Here is a 19599-nt window from a genome sequence, read left to right as displayed (position 1 = left end):
AGTAAATCTTGATTGGTTTACAATGACAGTGAAAACAAATTGTTGACAAGCAGGGAAAAGCTTTCAGAAATTGCTTTAGGTTAAAAAGGTTACCAGCATTTTATGAAACCCATGTCACATGTTAAATCACAGAAATGTGTATTCATTCTTGTCCCATATTAGCCTTAAGTCAAGGCGCACGCGGCACACCGGATGGCACGCACAGCCCTCAAAAATGTAACGCACGAAAAAAGACTATCACCGCGAGCGGCAAAGCCGCGAAGCGCCTTTACCAACTTGTTTTGGGGGCCTTATGTTTTTCTTTACATTTGCCAACGATTTTGGTGGGAGAATTTGCATCGAACGTTCTTGTGACGTCATGCAAGTAATTGTGGCTTCTTATTGGCCAGCAACTCGCCACGCTAATGCATTATGCATTACATTTTCTCCCACCAAAATCGAGTTGGTAAAGGCGCTTCGCGGCTTCGCCGCTCGGCGGTGGTAGTCTTTTTTCGTGCGTTACATTTTTGGGGTTGTGCGTGCCATCCGGTGTGCCGCGTGCGCCTTGACTAAAGGCTAGTCCCATATTGGAAGGCATGGTATTTGTTGAAAAAAGAACAGTATGCATTCTGAATATGTGAGAAGTACATTTTGGTTGAGGTGATTTAGGAAAGAAGACAAAATTTGGGGAGAGGAAATTTTGAGAATTTTCCAGAAAGATGAAATATTTGAGATGTAGGGTGAACAATTTCACAGGTTCGCTGTTTGAAAGTTGTTGTTGAGGGCTTCCGGTGTTATTATAAATACGATGATAGAGAAGAAAAAAAGAATGGACATTTTTTTTAGGACAAAATTATTCAAGATCTGTTCAAGATGTGCCTGTTTCAAGAATTAGCAAAATGTTTAAAAAGGTTGTATAGCAGTATATATATTACAGATTTGTTTATTTTAGATACGAAAAGTTTTGTACAAGATTGACGATTGATTTTTAACGAAGGTGTCTCCTTGAATTGAAATGTTTGAGTTTTTTAAGGAACTGTTCATGGTGTTGAAGAACTTAGTACAACGTACAAGTTCAACTTTTTTATAGTGACTGTTCTTTGGAAGTTGTGTGTATTCTACTCCTAAGGCCAGGTTTTGGACTGCATTTTTATGTGTATGTAAGGTACAAGCCGAAATGGACTTGATTTATGTTAAGTATGTGACAAATAACCCTGTTTCATAACAATGTTGACAATGTGGCTTCAATTGCAATGTCAAACTGCTGACAATGTCACTTACATTGTCACACAATGACATGTCACTCAATGACAAAATCACAATCACACAAACACCTCAATGTCAATGTCAAACAATGACAATGTCACACCAATGACAAGGTCACAACAATGACAACATCAAACCATTGATAATGTCTTACCATGACAATGTCACACCAGTGACAATGTGTACAGCCATAGGCCCCAGAATGCCGAGCGGGCTGTAATTATTTGTAAGTCAGCCAGAGTGAAATGGGGTTCTTTGTTCAGTTGAATTTTCCCAGTAACATTAAAACTGTTGTGATTTAATTCACAAGAGCCTGTTTCGCTGTTAGTCATTGCTCAATTGTAAATGAAATGTTGTTAATAGGTCTGGAATTTGATTGATTATTGCATGGTGAAACAAATGATTGAATCAATTGCCGCCTGCATTAAAACTTGGAAGGAAATTTTGGTATTTATTCAAAGAGTAAAATGAAAAGGGCTTTAAATATTAGTTTTTTTATTTCTTCTGTTTCTTGTATTTTTTATTATTATTATTATTATTATTTTATTTTTTGGTGGGGGAGGGGGTTACAAACAATCATTCCGTCAATATGAAAACAAAGAAGATGTACTTAATCAAATATTTCATGATAAAATTGTTCCCCAAATGAATTTGTTTTATGATTGTAAACAATATTTTTAATTTAAACATTGAATGTTGAAATGAAAGTGGATTCAACGTGAATTTTTTGGGGTTAAAATCTTACAAAATTATTTCAGTGTTTGGAGTGGACCATAACACGGGGATATTAAAATGCTAAATTTTGGCACATAAATAAATTAAAGAAGATTAGAACTTTCCCTGTTATGAGAATTCCTTGCTGGATTATAGAGGGACTTAAAGTCTCCCCCGTTTCGTGTCTATATTATGTCAAAGAGCAATAGTACACAGATTTGAGTTTTTGGGGTGTTCTTTTTTCTCTCATTTTTTTTTATGTGTAAAGTTCATCCGTGCCTAGACGTTTTGCAGCTGCCAGCAAGTACGTGTACAATAATTATGTAAATTTACTGGAGAAAATGTATTTTAATATTCATCTTTTTAGATTCAGAAATGTGTGTTATTTTGTTTTGTGTTTTCATGCTCTAAGCATGTATTTTTTTTTCTTATAACGATTTTAAATTATTTTTTTTTGCATTATTTTGTTTTGCTTTGTGTGTTAATTCAAGCCTCATAGAGGATGTTGTGATAAGTGTTGATGTATATATATATATATATATATATAGCATAAATACAAAATGTGGACCTACATTATGTTTGTGAATTGATCTATGGTAAGACTGTGAGACTTTCTGACTTTGTCATGTCCAAATGGACAGCTTTGGAAGTGGCTATTGTTACGATCACTGTGGTCAAGTGCTTAGATAGCAGGACTTGCAAGGTTTTGCGTTCGAATCCCCCAGCTAACCACTGGTTTCACAATGACTAGAATAAATATTGTCATCTAGTTACTGAATCACAATTTCTTGATTTGTGTAATTCATAATCATAGATGTTAAACCAGTGTTTGTATGAGAGAGATTGTTGCCAGCTTATCCCTTCGTGGGAGTTTGCCGAGTTCCCTTGGGAAGATCATTCAAACAAACATAACTGAAACGCTTTTCGTTATTATTGCCACAGCAGACGGTAGCCAACAATGAGCTCAAGTCACTTCAGTCAGAAGGGAAAATATTCCTGGCAACTGGAGGCAAGGCGACTGCACTTCATGCAAAAGCATCCCTTTGGTACGGTACCACTGGTATCTTACTGTCCCCCAGACAATTACATGTAGGTATGACTGTTATGGCTGTGGCTGTTGCTTGTTTGGACATAGCCTTAAACCATTAGAGTTGCTGTTTGATTTAGCACCAAATTAAATGTTGTTAATCCGCATTCTTTAATGAAATTTGTCAACAAAATTACTGTATTTCAGTACATGGTTGGTACCAGACTTGGTTATCGTTAATAGCTGTTGGGATGTGTCAGCTGTAATGGTACTAAATGGTACTTTCTATTAAATTATTTTAATTTTCAGGACGTGCCTTTATAGTCTTACCATGGAATTGAGATTCACTGAGATATGATTACAATTTTAGACAGTTATAGAGGATCCTTTTTTTTCTGATAACAATTTTCAATACAAGATGTATTGACATAATGTTTTAAAATAGTGTCAGGTTGAACATTGAAAGTGTTTATTGCTGAGAAGTCAAAGTGCGAAATATTTCAACGACTTTATAAATGTGTCGGTTGTGCTCAAAATACTGTAAATTTGTGCAGTTATTTGTTAAAGTATTCAAGAATTTCAAATCATATTGTAAATGTACAAGGTAGGGAGATATTTATTAGAAATGGTCTAGAAACATGAACATACATGATTTAATAAAAGTGAAAGAAGGGAAGAAAGAACACAAAGCGGACATTTTTATGACCTTTCTTGAAGCAAAACTACATCGTGTCTATTCAAAAATTATGGTTCAGACCTGCAATGGGGAACTTTTGGGACACTAGGTGGCAGCAGACTTACAAGGTAAAATCCATTGTTCTTGGTAATGTGCGCATGCTCAGAATTATGTAAACAATGGAAACTTGAGTAAAATATTTTGAAAAGAAAAAAAAATATTCTAAAGTCTACTAAAATAAAGTATTCTAAACATTCTACTAATTAAGTTCTGAACTTTGTTTTACTGTGTGGAAAATACCCGCATTCTTAAGAAGCAAACAGAAAACAAAACAAAAAATAACATTGAAAGAAAAGTAAATCACACAAAAAGACAATTGTGTATGTGGACTTTTCCTATGTTTACCTTTTTGCTCTAGATTCCTTTCTTTTAACTAAATGTTTTCAATCTTTAAAAAAAAAAGGAAGCCAAATTTATAGAGTTGATTTAAACCTAGATTTGATTTTAAGGAACTTTTGTATTATCCATGCATTCTTAAAAACCAGGTTGTAAAGTTTAAAAGTGTCTGGTTACTACTTTATTAGCTGTCTGTGCAATTGATTTAAAAAACAACAACAAATAATTCTGTATTTTAAACCATGTATTGTGCGACAGAGCTTGGAGAAATAAACAGTATCTACCATTACAAAAAGTTTTCTTGTATTCTTCTGTTTTTGATCTCAGGTACTGTTTCCTTAACACATGGTTGTGTTTGTGGAAAATGTTGAATCTCCTTTAAGACACGTCCGGACACTATTGGTAATTGTCAGACCAGTCTTCTAACTTGGTGTATCTCAACATATGCATAAAATAACAAACCTGTGAAAATTTGAGCTCAATCGGTCGTCGAAGTTGCAAGGTAATAATGAAAGAAGAAACACCCTTGTCACACAAATGTGTGCTTTCATCACATGCTTGATTTCGAGACCTCAAATTCTAAGTCTGAGGTCTCGAAATCAAATTCGTGGAAAATTACTTCTTTCTCAAAAACTGCATTACTTCAGAGGGAGCTATTTCTCACAATGTTTTATACTAACAACAGCTCCCAATTACTCCTCACCAAGAAAGGTTTTATGCTAATAATTCTTTTGAGTAATTACCAATAGTGTCCACTGCCTTTAAAATAGCTGTTAAGTTACGCGCAAATTTGAAATTGCCAATCTTTGTACCCCGCTCAAAATAGCCTGGATGTTCACATGAACAGTACGCGCTATATTATGTTTTTTGCACGGAGCTTTTTTGTGCGAGATACAACAGTTTTGCAAACTGAGATACACATGTACAGTTCTTAGGAATTGACGCAGCAATTGTAAAATCTGTTTACACGGACACAATAATATACATTTCTGGTTACATTACAGGTCAAATGTTACTGTTTTATCCCTTGGCTCTTATTATTGACGATGGTAACCCGGCATAAACCATTCCTTGATAATCTTGTGAGAAGCGGTCCGCAACCTTTCAAGCCGGCAACCTAATGTGTATTTCAGGCACTGGACCCTGACCCATCTGCTAATTGGTGGTCAATATTGACCCTCCTGCTGCACAGGTTATGCTATTAAAACAGGCTAATCTAACCAACTCTTTATTGAAGCATTTTGATTTTATTCATGTAAATGTTATGAGTCGGCCTAATTTCATTAAATTGATAATGAAATTTAATGGAAAAGTATCCTCTTTTTTTTATCATAAGCATTGATCATCTGCAGATGAGTGTCATTCTTGTTGAAAGTAAATGGAAAGTGGAAAGTTGAAAGTAAGTGTTTTGCCCATGGACCTATACTCCAAGATCATCATCACTAGGATTCACACTATGACGACAGCTATTAGAAGATTAGTGTGGTGGTTGGGCTGAATCCGATACAGCTTGTTTTGGGTTGGTTGCGTGCTGAGATCGGTAATAATAATTTGGGGGGCTAATCATCCTTACTCACAGCTAAGAGCTGAATTGCGAAGGACGCATGCAAGGGCGCCTTTGGCTGCCAGCCACATCAACCCATTATGACCACGGAGCACAGCCAAGATCGAAAGTGTTTCATTTTTTCCGAGGGAGGAAAACATGATGGTCTGGAAAACCCTTGTGGCACAGCAGAGAATCATTGTACAACTCAACTCACATATATGGCCAACGGGAATCGAACCGGGGTCACCTTGGTGAGAGGCGAGTGCTTTATGCACTTGCCAACCATGTCACCCAATAGTAGGCGATTTTGTGGCCGGTGTCATAGGGACTTCAGTTCCTCAGAGATTCTGCCCCCCAATGGGAAATTAGGATATGGGCTGTAGGAGGAGGTAGATTCAAAAGAGGGCGCTATCATAAGAAATTTGTACACAGTTTGCTGTATATGGGGGACAGAATCTCCTGCCACACTGGCAGCAGTTGTATCAGGTTAATTTCCATTGTTGGCTTAATTCTGAGCATGCTTACATTTCCAAAAACAGTACTTGGCTGGATAGTCTGCCGCCACCTAGTGTCCGCAAAGGTCTCCAACATTTTTTTTAACGCCTGTTCATGGGGTTTATTTGTTGTCTAGAGGACCATGAAATTTGCTCAGACGGATTACATGTACATGTACATGTAGTTGGAATGACAAAAATGGTTATTTGAAGCATTTCACAGTCCAGCACTATCAAACTTATGTTCTAATGGCCAAGTCATTTTAGTGTGGGTTCGAGTCCCAGTTGTAATGCTTGTGGACCAAGACACTTAACAATAATTGCCTATCATCAACCATGCGTAAATGGATACTTGCAAGGGTTTAGATTATTGATGGGGTTGATGGGAAAGCTTCTGCACCCATTTGGGTTGCATACTCCCAATGAGTTGAGATTGTTTCAGATATGTCTGAGGCTCGATGGAACGGGGTAATCATTTCATTTATGTATTTCATTCATGGGCCTACTTGGCTTGGGAAAAAAGTGTGATAAATACAGTGTACACACTATTTTTATGATTGAGCGAAGAGTAAGCAAGTATCTTGAGCTTGATTTATACTTCAAGCAAATTGTTGGATTTGCCGAGTCCTTTAGAGCCAGTTGATGTTGCGCCTTCTAACGGTGCTAACACAAAACTAGCATCACCAATCAAGACATAAGGCCAAGTCATACTGCAGCGGTAACAATAAAAAACGACGTAAAGAGAACGCATTCTATTGGTTGAATTGCTCCACGTAGAATATGCCCAGGCTTATTCAACCAATCCCAGGCGTGCATTTTTAACATTCTCGTTTTCGCTCTTTGGGGCCTGTGTGACCGGGCCATAACTTTTTAGCTGAAAAAGATAGGGAAAACCTACATGCCACAATGCAAAATCGATTTGCTTTTTTTGCCTCACATGAAGTTTGAACCCATCACTGCCCACCAATAAAGTACTCAAATAACAAAACTTCAATTCAAAGTGTTTATTAACCCAATAAAACCCTAAACATTTTTATCCTTCACTCAAAAAAAGTTTGTATGACTGGATATTATTACAGAAATAATTGATTCATGATTGTACAAAACTATTAAAAATTGTTTCATTGGCTTTGAAATATAAGCCTGTCTGTGAGCAATATATTAAAAAATTAAAAAATTCTTGCCTTCTAAAATCTTTTTGACATCTACATGCACCAACAAACCTAATTTCAGAAATTATTAAATTGATAAACTTTAATGCATTTCTACAGACCATCCATGTGACCAGAGGCCTCGCGAGTTTACAAAAGAGCCACAGAGCCACAGACTTCCTGCAGGTACGATTTGATCACAGTTCAATGGAAGTAAACATTCAATCTTACACTGTCTGATTTTGATCATTCTTTGATGTTTTTAAAGGGGCACATCTCAAAATTTGTTCCTTTTATAACTGGTGATTTTATGAAGAATTTTTGATACAAAATGTAAACATTTCCCATGTGATCATTGTACCAAAAAGGCCATGGAATGTAAACGGACACTCTTTTAGTAAACAAACGCTACATGGTCTACACATGCACATAGCCACTTATTCAGACACAACCTAAGGCTGCGTGAATGAGCATGCGTTAAAGCATAGGAGGCCCAAAGCAACACATTTAGCAACAGCCGTCGCTGCAGCTCTGAACTCGGACACGGTGTAGCCCAAATAAGGCTAAGGCAGAATACAAAAATAGACTGTTCCCTTGTCATGAAACGACTCTTGGAACTATCATTTTCCCTGGGCAGGCAGGCGGGGAACCTAACACAAAGACCCATACCATAAGGAAAAAGTCTATCAAAATATGTGTATGCTGAGACAGTGAATGTTATACAGCATATTCAATGCTTGATCGAATGGCAGCATCACTATGGTAACTGTTCAAATCTTCCTCCATCTCAATCCTCATCATCCGAATCGACGCCGCCCAATGCCTCTGACTTCTTCATGAAGTGATCCTTGAATGGCATCTTGAAGTCTGGGAAGTCGATCCCGTCACCAAATCGCATCCGTCGTTGCTCTTTCTTGACGATGAGCTCTCTGGTGTTTGGTACGTTGCTCCATGCAACAAATGGGATGTAGGTGATGTCTTCAGGATGTTCGATGCCTCCAGCCATGGCTGATGCAGCTCTCAAGACGGACCCCTTTCTCTCACGTGGGGTGATGGTTGGAGAGTCACCCTGCTGTTGGATAAAACAACAATCATCAGTAAAGCCTTATTTTAAAATTATTTTTTTTTTTTCAACTTTCTCAAAATTGAATTTTGTAGTAGTATTTTTCTTATGAAGAACAGCATTTTTATATTATGGTGCCTTTAACTGCCAGCCACATTGACCCATATATGACTACAGAGCACAGCCAAAGATCAAGATAGTTTGATTTTTTGTGAAGGGAGGAAAACTGGAGGGCCTGGGAAAAACCCTCATGTCATACATGTTTATAGGAGGGAATCAGCGCACAAATCTATTCACATATGGCCCTATCCTGAAATCAAACCAAGGGCTTATTGGTGAGAGGTGAGGGCTTTAAGAACTAGTCACCCATGCCATCCCACGATTATAGCAAATTACAAAAATTACGATATACACGTACTTGTTTTCATTTTTTGTAAACCATGTTTGCTTGAAAAACTTGTGAAGGATCCTTACCTGTTGTGTTGTCATCCCACCCTGTGGTATAGGCGGCACAGATTGGGCCCTCGCTGGGGCCTTCTTCTGACCACTCTTCCCTCGTCCTTTCTTGCCTTTTCCCTTCTTTCCTTCTTTTGGCTGAGGAATCGTCTCAAACTTGGCTTTTACAATCTCCAGGACTCTTGGGTCTGCCCACCACTTGGCAACATCAAGAGCATTATCACCTGAAAAATGGACATTAAATAGAATGTTAATCGGAATATTTTGGATACATGTAATTGTTTTGACTATTCAATTTAACACGAGTTCAACTGTGCACTTAAGAAACCAAACTTTTCAATACAAACCGAAATAAGCAAAGAACATTGACAGAGAAAGCCAATAGTGACAACAAGTCACTTTCAAAATGGCAGACTGTTTGGTTTTCAAATCCTCTCTGACATCAAAGGGAAACCCTAGCTCAGTTTACACTAACGAACGCCCGCTTTTGTTTGAGTTTTGAACCCAAAATGCCCAGCCTTGTGAGGTCTTTGAAATTCTGTATGAACAAAAATATAAGTTTTTCTCAGCAAACAAATGTATCTTGGTGATTTGTGTTGCCTTGGTACATCCCAAAGTCAACAGTATTTTTTGAGTGATAATGCCCTCTCCTGATAACATGAAAATATGGGTCTTACATTTTTCAGTTGATGACACTTTTTGAGCACATAAAGCTTGTACATGATGGGTGCTTTTTGAATACGAAAAATAGATGGGAACATGTCAACCTTGGCAATGATTGAGTTAAGAATTAATAAATTTATTTTATTAATATCAGTAGACACCTGGGGTGTCGTGGCCAGGCGGATAAGAACACTTAGTTTAAGCTCTAGTGTTTCTGTTCAGCAGAGTGTGGGTTCCAATCCCGGTCGTGACACTTGTGTCCTTGAGCAAGACACTTAACTTTAGTTTCTACTCTCCAACCAGGGGTAAATGGTAACCTGTGAGGGCAGAGATGGTTCTTGTGATAGATTTTGCCAAGTCGGCTGTATACTCCCCAGGGAGCTGAGATGGTTTAAGGAATGATTTAAGGCCCAGTGATATGGGGTAATAATTTGAAGTGGTTTGGGACACCCTTCAGGAGTGAAAAAGAGCTATTTAAAAACTTAATATTATCATACCTTTTCTATTTTCCAATGTGACGTTACATCCTTTCTCGATGAGGAATGACACGATGTCCGGTGAGGAAGTCTGTATTGCTCTCATTAAGGGTGTCCCACCATTCATGGCTTGGGCGTTGATGTCGGCCTGGTGTTCGACCAACATCTTGACGGCGTCCAGCTGGCCAGAGAGGCAGGCGTGATGTAATGGCGTCCATCTGAAGTTATCTTGGCAGTTGACGTTGGCACTGCGAAATAAAAAAAATAAAAAAACTTGTTTATGACGTGGTTGTTTATCATTTAGTTGTAATTTTTTACCTCTGTTAAACCACTGTATTTTTTCATAATTATCGATTATAATTTACGCTCCATCCTCAAAACTAGCCACACTTCTTCTGTTGACAGCTTAAATAAAAATGACAATAATTTGGTGTCATTTGTGGGATGTTACTCTGTTTTACCACCATGTTTCAACAAAGCAGCTACACAAAACGGGGCTCCGACAAATGACATAACATAGGTGATGACGTAATGGGTCTTTCTGAAAAACACCAGAGAAGGGTGTTCATAATTATTGATTTTTTTTTACCATTGAAATCTGCTAAATCTCATTAGAACTCAATTTTAGCTTTCTCTGTCAATTTATTTCTCTTTTTCTTGCTGTACTCAAATTTTCCCTACTGTTTTGGCTGAACTTTTTTCCACTCACCCGTTATCTAATAGATACTTCATCATCTCCACATTGCCGTGTGCACATGCAATCATCAGCGCCGTCTTGTAGTACTTATCCTGGGTGTTGACCGACCGACCGTGTGTATAAGCTTGCTTCAGAGAGTCCATGTCTGTCATCTTAGTTGCATCTGTGATATTAATATACGTCTTTTCCGGGAAGTGGAGGTACCAGGCCGAGTCATCCTGTATCGGATGGTCTGGCGGGTGGTCGCGATCAAAACGTCCTGTATCTGTAAACGGTACGTGTCTGTGTATAAGGTGTTCTGGGGGCTCGCCGTACTCAGTTCTAGCGCCCTCAACGCCAACGCATATCGGCATCGGGACCTTTGTCTTGCCTTTCTTCTTCTTTCCCTTCTTACCCTTCTTCTTTTTTTCCTTCTTCTCAAACGCTGACATGAGGTAAGTTTTGTGGACGTATTTCTTCCCGGCTAAGAATTCATGATAGTTGATTACTCCTTCCTTTGTCTTGTCGTGCAGCAGGAAGAGTGCCTTGAAACTGTTTTCATCTACGGGTGCTTCCAGAGTCACAAGCGAGTCGTAAAAATCGTCCTTTGATATCACCTCGTTACCGTCTGTATCAATACCCTGGAATCTCTCCAGCAGTTTGGTCTGATGTTCGAAGCTCCAGTCGTAAACTTTGACAGCCCAGCCTTCTGCTGGTGCTTTTCCGCCACCCTGGAGCTTCTTTGAGAGCCGTTCTGCCTTGCGACACTCCTTCATGACGTCTTTGAAGCCCTTGTTCTTGGCAATGACTTTGGGGAGGAGGCCATCATCATTCTTAAGGTTTGCTTTGCACCCTGTGGAAAAAAAACATTTGAAATTTGTAGTTATGAATGTTTTTTTCTTGATATGAAGTATAACGAGTCTAACTATAAGATTTAAGGAACTCAGAATGTATGGTTTTTTTTCAAAATCCTGAAAGGCTGGATGATGCATTGTGTTGCCCTGAAAATTGTGTTAAAATTTTGTGAAGAGTTATATATATAAGTATAAGCATTCTAATATACACAAATCCTGAAAATATCAACCAAAACATAACATGTTACTCGGTCTTGAAATCAAGAAATCACTTGGACTTTCGCAGAAAATCTTTTGTGAACTATACTTCTGAAATGACTGACTTAGGCTGTGGGTTTTCCCGGAACCCTGAAAAGTCTTATTCTTTATTGTAACTGCAAGCAGCCATTAGGCTTATCCATACACATAGCTGCTTGATTCGAACATGGCAACAGAATGAAATTTTCTCATCTTACACTAATTTACTTAAAAAAACTACCTCTTTGTGACAAATACTTCAAGCAGTTGGCGAAGCCCCCTTCAGCTGCATAATGAATCATGTTGTTTCCAATAACATCTTGGATGTTGAGGTCTGCGCCGTAGCTGGCTAGAAGGCGCACAACATCAAAATGGCCGTTCATTGCGGCATGATGGATGGCTGTCCTCTTGTTCTTATCCATGGCGTTTACTTGTCCCCCTCTCTTTAAGATTTCTCGGACGACAGAGATGCTTCCGCTTCGAGCTGCTTCAATTAAGGGCGTCTTGTTGGAGGACTGTATGAAGAAAGCAGTTATTTAGATGAGTTTAGTGTTTTCACAGAGGAGACAACAATAATTATTGAAGAGTTATAAACATAGCATGGGAGGCCATCTTGAAATATGTGAATGTCTTTTAGCAAGTGCCAACAGTTATTAAGCTTGTAGGTTTGTTACTTTAGAGTTGGGTTTTTAAAGTGTGAATAGGACATTCTTCAGATGATATTGGGTGTGGCATTTACCAATTCTTTCTGTTGTTATTATTACTGAGAACAATGGAAAAGGCCATATGATTTTCCATTTAGAAATCAGTGAAAGAATATCATGCCTAACTAAAAATCAGCTGGTAAAAAATGGAACACGGCCTACTTTACTGCAGTGTGAACAACTCAAACAGGCACTGCTCACTAATCAGGTGTAACCCTTAGAAGACGACCAGAGATGCCTTCCCACATTCAATCTCTAAATAGCCTTCTGGCAACTGAAACCTTCTCTCACAAAGGCCGGCTCAAAAGTAGTTGCGATATGTGTAGCCCTCCTTCCAACCAAGGGAGGAGGGTTCTGATTTTTGCAACTAGCTCAAGAGCACCACACATTAGGAACCTACCGGTTGGACACCATTTGGGTCGGCACTGTTCTCCAGAAACTGTAGGCATATCTTCTCATTTTCTACCGAATCCATGCAAGCTAGGACAAGTAGTGGCATGCCATCGTTGGCTACATTGTTGCACTCTGCGTTGCACTCCAAGACTATCTGTGTGCATTTGGCATGGCGACTGGTTGGCAGGATGCAGTAGAAAAGGATGCCTGATGACAAAGAGGATGCAAAGTAAGCGAGTTGAACAAAAATTATCTAAATACAGTGAAACCTCACTTTTTTAATCCATACCATTCTTTCTATACTTATGAAAGGAGATTGTTGGTAAACAAACATCTGGATAGCCTTGTTGATTGTTTAATTGTAACACTATAGTTTTTGAACAACTTACCCTGTTTGTTTATTGCAGTTTGTAGTTTGGGTATTTCCAGATGGATGGAATTCAAAAAGTGGTTTGTCCAATAGGTAACCCCCCCCCCCCATAAAAAAAAATAAAAAAACAATGGGTCTGTCTTTTTCTTAGTTTCTACAACTGATGCATAACAAAGACACATTGATATTTAAACTGCGTCCTCTTATGGCTCGAATCAATAGGCGTTCTTCTCTGACTACCGGCGGAGCACCAGGCTTTCGCAAGAAGAATATGTTTTTATCAACAAATATAGATCTGAATTATAGAGTTGCCAAAGTATTCTACACATAATTGTTAACACAATTAAGCAGGTTGTTTACAAGTCTCAGTTCTCATCAGACCCAGTAACTGGGGTGCTATACTAATTTTGTTATAGTTTATTTCAAAGATATTTTACATATAAAAAAATATATAAAAATAGAAAAGCCACAGTTACTGGGTCTAAGTTCCCATAGGTCACAAAATAATACCTTTTCCTTCGGCATCTTTGATTTTCATGTCCGACCCAGCAGTGGCAAGAACTTCCAAAGTTTGCACATGTCCAAACTCGGCAGCTCTCATGGCCGCAGTCCTGCCTTTCAAATCGACCACGTTCGGGTGAGCTCCGAGCCCCAGAAGGAACTTGACCATGTCCTCGTCGTTGACTCTGGCGGCAAGGTGCAGCCCAGTCTCCCCATCGTTCGGCTCGCTGTAGTTGATCAAATGCGGCACTCCGTGTGAGCAGAGTTTCTCAATTTGTTCCTTATCCTGGTTGCGAACGCACTGCAGGAATTTGTGAATTTGGAGGATCTCCAGTCGTGTCTGTGCGATCGGCATTTTGGGGAAATATTTATCTCTCCAAAGATGTTTAAAATTATAAATTTCAGAGCATTTTTAGAATATTGAGTAGATTACTTGCTGGTGTTATCAGGGTGTTTTTATGTACACACCGTTGAGTAAACTAATAAAATTCGAGTTATCAAAATCCGGGATTAAATGTCTTTGCTCGGATGATGTTTCTGGATGTCTACCAACCGGCAACAAACAAACGTCCACAATAACACGATGCAAAATGTTGGATGGACTCAGACGAATTCTTGAATTTCACAACAAAAAATCCCAATTCGAAAACACGAAACTGGGCGAACCAATTTATACCGCGTGTATTCTTCGCCACCTGTTATGAAAAAAGTTTCCACGGAGTTCAATACGGATGTACACTTGCCAAGTTGCGGAGGAGACAGGTGTCCACTTAGTTACCCGAGTATCAATTAACGTTCCATTCTTCCCCGGGCAGACGGATTGTCGAAAGGATGGATCCTCATATCACAGTCAAACACCTTTTCACCGAAAATTAGTGTGGATTTCTAGAAGAACAGACAAATTCGGTACATTTGAGATCGGACTGGACGTGTTCTTCCCACACGGAACCGCGCACAATCATAAATCGTGCACAAAAGGGAGCCATACAAGCAGCCGGTTGTCATGGCTGCACCACGGCTGGTTGTTTACCTTTCAATACGGGCAGATCTCTTAGCGCTGATAAAATGCAGTCAAGCATTATGAATAATTCATCCTGCTCATTTACTTATCAATGCGGCATGTTTGAAGTCGGAGGTTGGGGGTATGAATAATTCAGATATTTGTGGAAACATTTGACCGTTGTATTTTAGATAGTACATAGCTTACATCTGACGATTTACCAACAGTCATGTAGGCCTAATCATTTATCATGGAGTTAGAAATTAGAATAGGAACATAGGTTATTATTCTGATTTCTTCTGCCACTGTGCCAGCTTTAGCCCCTAGTATTACTCAACTTACTAACCGTAATCCCTAACTGTAGTCTTGTTTTCACAATCTTATAATCTATTGCTTCACAGCCCCTACAATAATACATTTTTCTTTGTATTTTAGTCCTCGCTTCGTGTGGCCTTCTGGCCCAATTTAATCTTCTTAGAAATAATACGTTTCATTTATCCAAATTCCTTTTCCCCCTTAAAAACTAGGGAAAAGGTTTGCAGATTTATTTTGAATTAGGAGATGACTTCCCCACTGATGAAGTCAATTTTTTTGAGCTAGTATTTCTTTTAAAAAATTATGTCAGAAAAGTTTAAAAACTGGACTTGGCTTTTACATACAGTCTTCAAAGACTTGAGGTCTTCTCATAATTTAAAGTTTCTGTTATGAAATGCTTTTCATCAATGAAATGTTTTACTTGAAGTAATTACCTACAAGTATGCAAGCTATACAGCCCCAAGTAGCAAAAAGTTATACCGGCAGCCGTGCAACAGATAAGAACACATGTGTAACATGATGACTTTCCAATACGATTCCAATCAACAAGTAAGATGTATGTAAATATACCTTATCATTAGACCATGCTACTCTAGAGACAGCGGGCAAATAACTGCAACATTTGTAAAACAGTTTTACAAGAATGTTCTCTCAATTAAATTATGAAAAGTTTGCAACAGCTAGTTCTTCATTTTTTTCATAGAACACTTAACTAAAACAAAACACCAGAACACAGAAAGAAAGAAACATTTCAAAACAAAAACTCTAATATAATAAGGTGAAACTTTATTCAAATTAACGAACACACTATCAACCTGTACCACCAATCATGAATTAAAAACAAAACATTGTGTCAGCCAATCTGTGTAGTATTTCTGCCTCTAGAACAAATTTACAGTTTGTAATCACACCAAGTCAAATTAGTAATATCCTAGAACTAGGAATTCCACTCTGGCAAAACGAAAACCTCCTCAACATTTAAATCTCAGTGACCAATTGGAGATTTTCATGTCACCATATAAAACATTTTCTTTAGACGCTGGTGAAAACAATTCAACAAAACATTGTTTGGTTTGGGACATTGGAAATCGTGACAAGATTTACTGGTGTCACACTTGTCATTAGGTCAAAGTTCATTGGTTTGCCAGAGCCATTTACACAGCTTTTGATGGATGATCATACAAACTGATCATGTTTAAGAAAAAAGCAATATAAAGGAATATAGTATCACTGTAATGCAGATATTTGGGCACTATTCTTTCCTGTGACATGTTTTATCACACTTGGTTTTTTTTTGTATGAGCAGCTAACACACTCAAGTGCAAGGCAAAATCAGACAAGAACCAGTTCAAAGAATGTAAATGATGAAGTATTCTGCTTAGCAAAGCTGCTTAGTGCTTTAAGCTACTTGATGAACTTGATGAGCAGTTTTTTGTTTATGATGTCTAGAACCTATTGTTACCATTATAATTGAATATGAACAAAGTATTGTTCCTTGACAATTCTATAAAATCACATTGTGATGTATTTAATGAAATATAAGAGTTATTGGAAAATAAATAAACAATTCCCAGTTGAATTGACAATTTGTTTAAAAGACAATCATCCTGAAACTCATGCTTTTGCAGATTTGTGATCAATTCACATCAATATTGTATCTAATTCATATTCAAACACAAGGTTGCTCCTTTATACAGTAACATGCAAACACAATTTAAACTCCCCTAAAAAAAAAAAAATTGTCATGTTAAAGATGCGATGAAATAAGGCTCCTCAAAATATATTGACCAAAGATAGGCAGAAAAAGGGACAGAGATGAGTTAACATTGCATTGATTACTGTGTGATTTTTATTTTACCCTCAAGCAAAAATGCAGAGATGGTTTATGTTTCTGCACTAGTGTAAACATTACGCAGAATTGTGTTTTTTTTACCCAGTGGTAAAAAGCATTGATAGACTCCACCTAGGAGCATTGATCTATCTACGACTAGTCGCAATGCTGTAATGAAGAAAGATTTATTCAGCAAAGGACTGGCCGGCCCTTTTGTCATTGCTGTATGAAACTGTACATGTCAAACCCTTTATCTGTGGGTAAAGTACATGTGTGTGTAAAGGATAACCATTTCAAGTTTCCATGATCACTATCGACAGCAATGATGTAATAGTACAAAAATTGCAGATCGTATTATTATAAATGCTAAAATGTAATCTTGTATGTTTTTTGTCCATATAATTGTTCAAGTCTTTCTCTTTTGTTCAGCTTTACCAGCAGCAATATAGAAAGCGTAGCCCAGGAAGGCAAAACAGACTCCAGCAATACTCATGGCTGCATTGTAGGCTATCCGAACTCTGGGATCGACATTCCTTCCAGCTTTGACGGCTTCATTCTGCCAATCATTGGTCTACAGAAACAGACGGAGGAGACGGAGGGAGGAAAAAGGGGACATGTTGAGGAACCTCTTCAAAGCAATGTGGGTTTTTACAAGGAGATCATCTACTTCTTGGGCATTGAGTAATCAAACAGGGAGTAACAGGTCAATGCCGTGCCAACCACCGTCAGTCCCATGATAGTGGCATAGGTGAATGTGTCAAAGCCGCCTCCTTTAAGATGAATTGGAAGTCCGTTATCACTCTGTCAAGAGATACAAAGAAGGGGCGGCTAGCTGGTTGACTTCAAAGTGATTGTACAATCTAGCAATGCAATTCTTTTTACTGTGTGTTAAATAGATTTTGCTGGAGAAAGAAGGCATTTTGCCAAACTAATACAGTAAGGGCAGAGTCCAAATTGAGCCACTTCAACTGCAGCTATGGCCGTTGTCTGCAACAGCAATGTTGAAGAATAAACAGTTATGGCACTCCGGCCACAGCCACTGCTGAAGCCACTTATTCTGACAAAGCCTTAGTGAGTCATGAAATTGCATGCAACAAGAGCTTATAATTTGAAAATAAGTTAGACTGGTGGTAGCCAAATTCCATTTTATTAGAACGCCAGTTAAAAAATTACATTTTCCAAATACTACAGTAGGATTACAATGTACAGTAGACGACTCAGTTTTGATAATCCTGGCCAACATGAACATGGCTCTTGCTTTGGTGCCACATTACAATCCCAAAACTTTTTCTGATTTTATATTTTTCTGACCAATGAAGAAAGAATTCTTTGACCCTTCTTATCTCAAGGATGAACACTAAGACCCAGTTTTTCTGTTTGATTCATTTGTTTTAAACTTCATGACAGCAGCAGTTTCAACTCATTACTCACCTGAAACTTTGATTGGCCCTCCTTGATTTTGCTTTCAAGCTGTGACCTAACACTTGTGGAGAAGTTCAACCTGGCCTGGGGAACCAGGGACCTCAGCATCTGTTTACAAAAAATTGAAAAATTTACTTAGTCTAATGCAGCCTCATGTATACTCTACTCATAACTGGAAGGGGAGAACTGAAAATCAATCCCAATTTGCCTAACACTCTTGTTTAAACATTCAAGCATTTGTAGGCGCATAGTTCACATGTTAACTTCAACGCAATACATTTAAAATAAATCATGTTTTTAGGAAATCGTTTGTCATCCTAAAATGGAACAAGATCACAAAAGAAATAGAGGTGACTAGTTGCTCTATGACTAGATGCATCTTTTGACAGCCCGCTTTGCGTAGATAAGTCTCTAAATCAGAGAATGAATCAACAACACTGACACTGCCACTGCCACAAGACAATTCTCATTGAAATATCCAGTGAAGCGTATTTAGATATTTCGAAATCACACTCCCAGGGGTTTATGATCATTATGGCAATCAGAAAAATAGAATTAAAAACATTGTGGCGAGACCATCATACACCCACGGAATGAGTAGCAAAAGTCAAGTCTGACTCTCAATCTCACTCTTAGTGATACATGCTGGTCCTTGCTTGCTGTGTGTATTTATTTTCAATCTTTCAAAATTCAATTTCATTTCTCTTGTCTCGAGCGAGAAATATTTGTCTTTTAAGGAAAAGTTTCCGTATGGCGCCACCACTTTTTCATTCGATATAAAATAAAATAGTATCTAATTTACCTCAACGAGATATCCCTTTTTGTAAAAATTAGTGAAAAAGTGGTGGCGAGGGGAGGTGTGGAAAGTTATCCGTCTTTTAACTCTTCGGTCTTGTGCTTTATTTGTAGTCAACATTTCAGGACTGCATAACTTATTTCAGTCTTCATTTCATACCACATGAATGAATACAATTTTTTATAAATATATTATTATAAGGAGTACGTGCAAAACAAAATCCATTATTTAGGAGGGCGCCCTCTCCCTCACGGCCAATACCACACACAAACGATTACTCCCACCGCACTCTCACCTCAGTCGTGAATTACATGGCTTACTAAATGCTTTTTTACGACAAAATATCAATCACTTTAATTAACATATACTCCCACAAGAAGCTTAAAGTAACGGTTCATGTAAAAATAAACTCTATTCACTTACCAATACCCTATTCATTGTCTATCTATGTGGCGAAATACCAGCGTTCTTGTTTCAATTTCCACGCAAAATAATTTTGTTGGACTCTAATGCGTTTTGCATGTATGAACTGGTTCCATGCAACTATAAACAGCTTAAAATATAAGAAGTGGTTCTGGGTACCGGACAACATA

At 38.1% G+C, this 19599-nt stretch overlaps 2 protein-coding genes across 4 annotated transcripts; both read right to left on the bottom strand.

Moving 5' to 3' along the window:
- Positions 1-7117: 7117 nt before the first annotated feature.
- Positions 7118-14618, bottom strand: LOC139936766 (ankyrin repeat and EF-hand domain-containing protein 1-like). 2 transcript variants are annotated; one of them, XM_071931684.1, is made up of 7 exons: positions 13652-14618; positions 12779-12978; positions 11916-12189; positions 10617-11436; positions 9929-10155; positions 8787-8992; positions 7118-8321 (listed from the first exon to the last, which is right to left on the bottom strand). In XM_071931684.1, exons 1-7 carry the CDS (start codon positions 13995-13997, stop codon positions 8037-8039), a joined length of 2358 nt encoding a protein of 785 aa, XP_071787785.1. In that variant the 5' UTR covers positions 13998-14618; the 3' UTR covers positions 7118-8036. The 2 variants fall into 2 exon arrangements, with proteins under 2 accessions (XP_071787785.1, XP_071787786.1); XM_071931685.1 differs by having other exon boundaries at positions 7118-8318.
- Positions 14619-16696: 2078 nt separating this feature from the next.
- On the bottom strand, positions 16697-19557 carry LOC139936754 (cytochrome c oxidase subunit 7A2, mitochondrial-like). Of its 2 annotated transcripts, none has more exons than XM_071931671.1 (3): positions 19430-19557; positions 18220-18318; positions 16697-17359 (listed from the first exon to the last, which is right to left on the bottom strand). In XM_071931671.1, the coding sequence occupies exons 1-3, from the start codon at positions 19442-19444 to the stop codon at positions 17195-17197; spliced, it is 279 nt and encodes a 92-aa protein (XP_071787772.1). In that variant the 5' UTR covers positions 19445-19557; the 3' UTR covers positions 16697-17194. The 2 variants fall into 2 exon arrangements, with proteins under 2 accessions (XP_071787772.1, XP_071787781.1); XM_071931680.1 differs by having other exon boundaries at positions 17217-17589; positions 19430-19552.
- Positions 19558-19599: the final 42 nt, after the last annotated feature.

Source organism: Asterias amurensis, chromosome 1 (assembly GCF_032118995.1).
Source record: "Asterias amurensis chromosome 1, ASM3211899v1".
Lineage (NCBI taxonomy): Eukaryota > Metazoa > Echinodermata > Asteroidea > Forcipulatida > Asteriidae > Asterias > Asterias amurensis.
Note: the sequence above shows the minus strand (reverse complement) of the source record. Positions and strands in the feature narration are given on the sequence as shown.

Coding starts and splice junctions, on each gene's coding strand:
- LOC139936766 (XM_071931684.1), bottom strand. CDS start 13,997: ATGCCGATCGCACAGACACGACTGGAGATCCTCCAAATTCACAAATTC. Junction 12,190..12,778: donor ACCCAAATGGTGTCCAACCG/GTAGGTTCCTAA, acceptor TTCTTCATACAG/TCCTCCAACAAGACGCCCTT. Junction 8,993..9,928: donor CACATTGGAAAATAGAAAAG/GTATGATAATAT, acceptor TCCATTTTTCAG/GTGATAATGCTCTTGATGTT.
- LOC139936754 (XM_071931671.1), bottom strand. Junction 17,360..18,219: donor AGGGCCAATCAAAGTTTCAG/GTGAGTAATGAG, acceptor CTGTTTCTGTAG/ACCAATGATTGGCAGAATGA.